A 3,030-nucleotide genomic window follows, 5' to 3' on the forward strand; every position below is an offset into this window, starting at 1 on the left:
AAAAATTGTCTTTGATCTTTCAAGCTCTATCGTTGTACTCAGCGGGTGTTGCAGTGCTTCGGTTCAAATTACGTGAAATAAAAAGAGCGCCCATCCATAAAAAAGTGTCTCACACGGCTCCGGGGGGTGAACAAAGACCTCCTGTAGCGAATCGATGCGTTTTTGTAAGAAAAATATCCATATTCAAAACGTAATAATCAATTTAATTTAGCTTGCGCCAACATTCCCACACGGAAGCAGCTCCGGGAGGATGTCGTATGAGGTCAGCTTTGCACATGCGCCGCTCAGAAGTGTAGGGGAGAGATCAAAACAGAAGTACAAAACGAGGATTTGTAAAGAAGAATGTCAGAGGATTTCGATATAAGCCAAGAGGAGACTGGTTTTCCTTTGCTAAAGTTAGGAAACTTTGCTTCCTTTGCTCCTGTTAACAAACGTTGGTTTTCACGAGACTCACCGGCGCATGCGCAACGCTGAACTCATACGTCATCCACCCAGAGCTGCTTCCGTGTACAACTGCTGGCGCAAGCTACATTAAAGTGATTATTACGTTTTGAATATGGATATTTTTCTTACAAAAACGCATCGATTCGCTACAGAAGGCCTTTGTTCACCCCCCGGAGCCGTGTGAGAGACTTTTTTTAATGGATGGGCGATTTTTATTTAACTTCTTTTGGACTGATGCATGCAACACCCGCTGAGTGCCATTAAACAGCTTGAAAGATCAAAGACAATTTTTAATATAACTCCGACTGGATTCGTCTGAAAGAAGAAAGTCATATACACCTAGGATGACTTGAGGGTGAGTAATTTATGGACTAATTTTCATTTTTGGGTGAACTAACCCTTTAAGCAAAGAAGGACTAATTATGTTTTTGCATAGATAATAGTCCTCACCACTCTCTCTGCATCCAACAGCATGTCAAATTCATAGCCTGTCTGATCAAGCCAGAACGTTGCCCCTTCAAGAGAACCATACGAGACCACCAGCACCCGCAATGACTGGGCTTCCAGAAGCTTCTGTATGAGAAAGAGCCAGAAACAGTGTTGAGGATTCAAAGAACACACATTATGACTTTGGAACGTTCACTACAAAATAGCAGCACAATATTTAGCCTTGCCAAGTCCACAGCTAGGTCAACAAGCGCTCGAAAGATCTTTTCCAAGCAACCGTCCATAGTCAGACATGGCTGAGGTCTGCTGCTGACTGTACTGCAGCTGTGCCGTTTTCATCTCCTTTAATGACAGGTTGTTCTACCTTGCTGTCCTTCAGCTCAGTCAGGTGGTCTCGTCATGGCTGTCATCCAAAATGCCGGAGCAACACAAGGAGGAGATTCTCTCCCTTCCCCAAGTACTGACCCAGAGACACATTCCTACAAGAGTACAGGACAACCACAATGTATATTACAGTTCACACATGCCATATCAATTCATGAGCTGGAATTTGAACTGAAATAGCCACAATCCACAGGACGCTGAACTGAATTTGAATTACAATGACATGAAGAGGAATTTACTGCAATTCAAAGAAATTCAACACAGTCACATGAAAAATGTAATTACAAATTCATTCATTAATTATGTGTGTTTAGTCCCTGACATACAATATATACTTTTTTCTCAACTGATTAGAAATATTTCTCTAACCTACGTTCAATATTTCTAATAAATAGCATTTAGGAAGTTTAATTCACCATTGTCCACTGACCAGTTAATACATTTACTAAAATGGTCCATATTTTACATGTTTCCATATATAACTGTTCAAAAGTTTGGGATCAGTAAGATTTGTTTTCAAAAGAAATTAATTCTTCTATTTAGCAAGGATGCATTAAATTGATTAAAAGTGACAGTAAATTCATTTATAATGTTACAAAAGATTTCTATTAAAAAAAAAAAAACGATCAAACTTTCTATTCATGAAAGTATCCTGAAAAAAGTATCACAGTTTCCATGAAAATATGAAGCAGCACAACTGTTTTCAACATTGATAATAATAAGAAATGCACAAAAATGCTAGAAATTGATTTTAAACTACTATCCAGAACTGACAAAACGACTGTGAAACCTCTTAATATTTAAAAGCATCTTATAGACTTTGAATATACAGTATGACCCGATAAGTGAGGCACTGCTGTAATCACAGTCATAATGTAGAGTGATAAACTGTTGCAGCTGCAGGCCTTCAATTTGTTTCAACAGAAGTACCCTGTCAGCAGTTCTGGATTGTGGCTTCCAGTGAATGTGGATAGTAAGGATATTATGTGTTCATCTCACTCTTTAGTCTGAACGTGTATAAACCGTGTATCTGAGCTGAGCGTCTGGACTGCAGGGCACTGGGAAAGAACTGTGTCGCTCATTTGCATCTGAACATCCAGACGTCTCAAAAAACTATCCCACTCCACCTGTCAATCAAACAAACCTCCATTCAGCACACTTAACTACCCACACACCCTTAATATATTACCTACTAACATAAATACATTAAAGGGGTCATATGATGCGATTTCAAGTTTTCCTTTCTCTTTGGAGTGTTACAAGCTCTTGGTGCATAAAGAAGATCTGTAAAGTTGCAAAGACTAAAGTCTCAAATCCAAAGAGATATTCTTTATAAAAGTTAAGACTCAACCACGCCTACATAAAACGTCATGTTCTAACACGCCCCCACATATCTACCTCACTATGTGGAAATATTAGCATAATGCCACCCAAATGTGCACGCAATTAGCGTTAGAAAATAAGCAGCCTGTGGAGCCCCTAAGGGGACATGGTGATTGAAAAAAAATATGAGATGGGAGGAAAAATTATATTTTTATTGTTTTGCGTTCCTCTCAAGAAACTTTCCCTGCACTCGCAAAAGCACTGAAATACAGTTTTTCTTCCCAACTCATATTATTTCCATCAATATATATATATATATATATATATACACACACACACACATATATACACTCACAGAATTAGACTTTCGGGCACTTAGAATACCAAATTGACGCCATCTTGAGACTCAAAACCTTTACTATACAACTCTCA

General features: G+C 38.6%; 1 protein-coding gene across 2 annotated transcripts in view; it reads right to left on the bottom strand.

The window, feature by feature from the left end:
- The window catches only part of selenol (selenoprotein L), a 9,818-nt gene that overhangs the window by 3,620 nt on the left and 3,168 nt on the right, over positions 1 to 3,030 (bottom strand). For both annotated transcript variants that reach the window (XM_016475294.1, XM_016475293.1), the window contains exons 6-8: positions 2,275 to 2,402; positions 1,256 to 1,370; positions 895 to 1,017 (exon numbers count right to left, since the gene is read on the bottom strand). In XM_016475294.1, coding sequence (XP_016330780.1) covers positions 895 to 1,017; positions 1,256 to 1,370; positions 2,275 to 2,402 — 366 coding nt within the window. The remainder of the gene's footprint in view (positions 1 to 894; positions 1,018 to 1,255; positions 1,371 to 2,274; positions 2,403 to 3,030) is intronic.

Source organism: Sinocyclocheilus anshuiensis, unplaced genomic scaffold (genome assembly GCF_001515605.1).
Source record: "Sinocyclocheilus anshuiensis isolate Anshui unplaced genomic scaffold, SAMN03320099.WGS_v1.1 scaffold280, whole genome shotgun sequence".
Taxonomy (NCBI): domain Eukaryota; kingdom Metazoa; phylum Chordata; class Actinopteri; order Cypriniformes; family Cyprinidae; genus Sinocyclocheilus; species Sinocyclocheilus anshuiensis.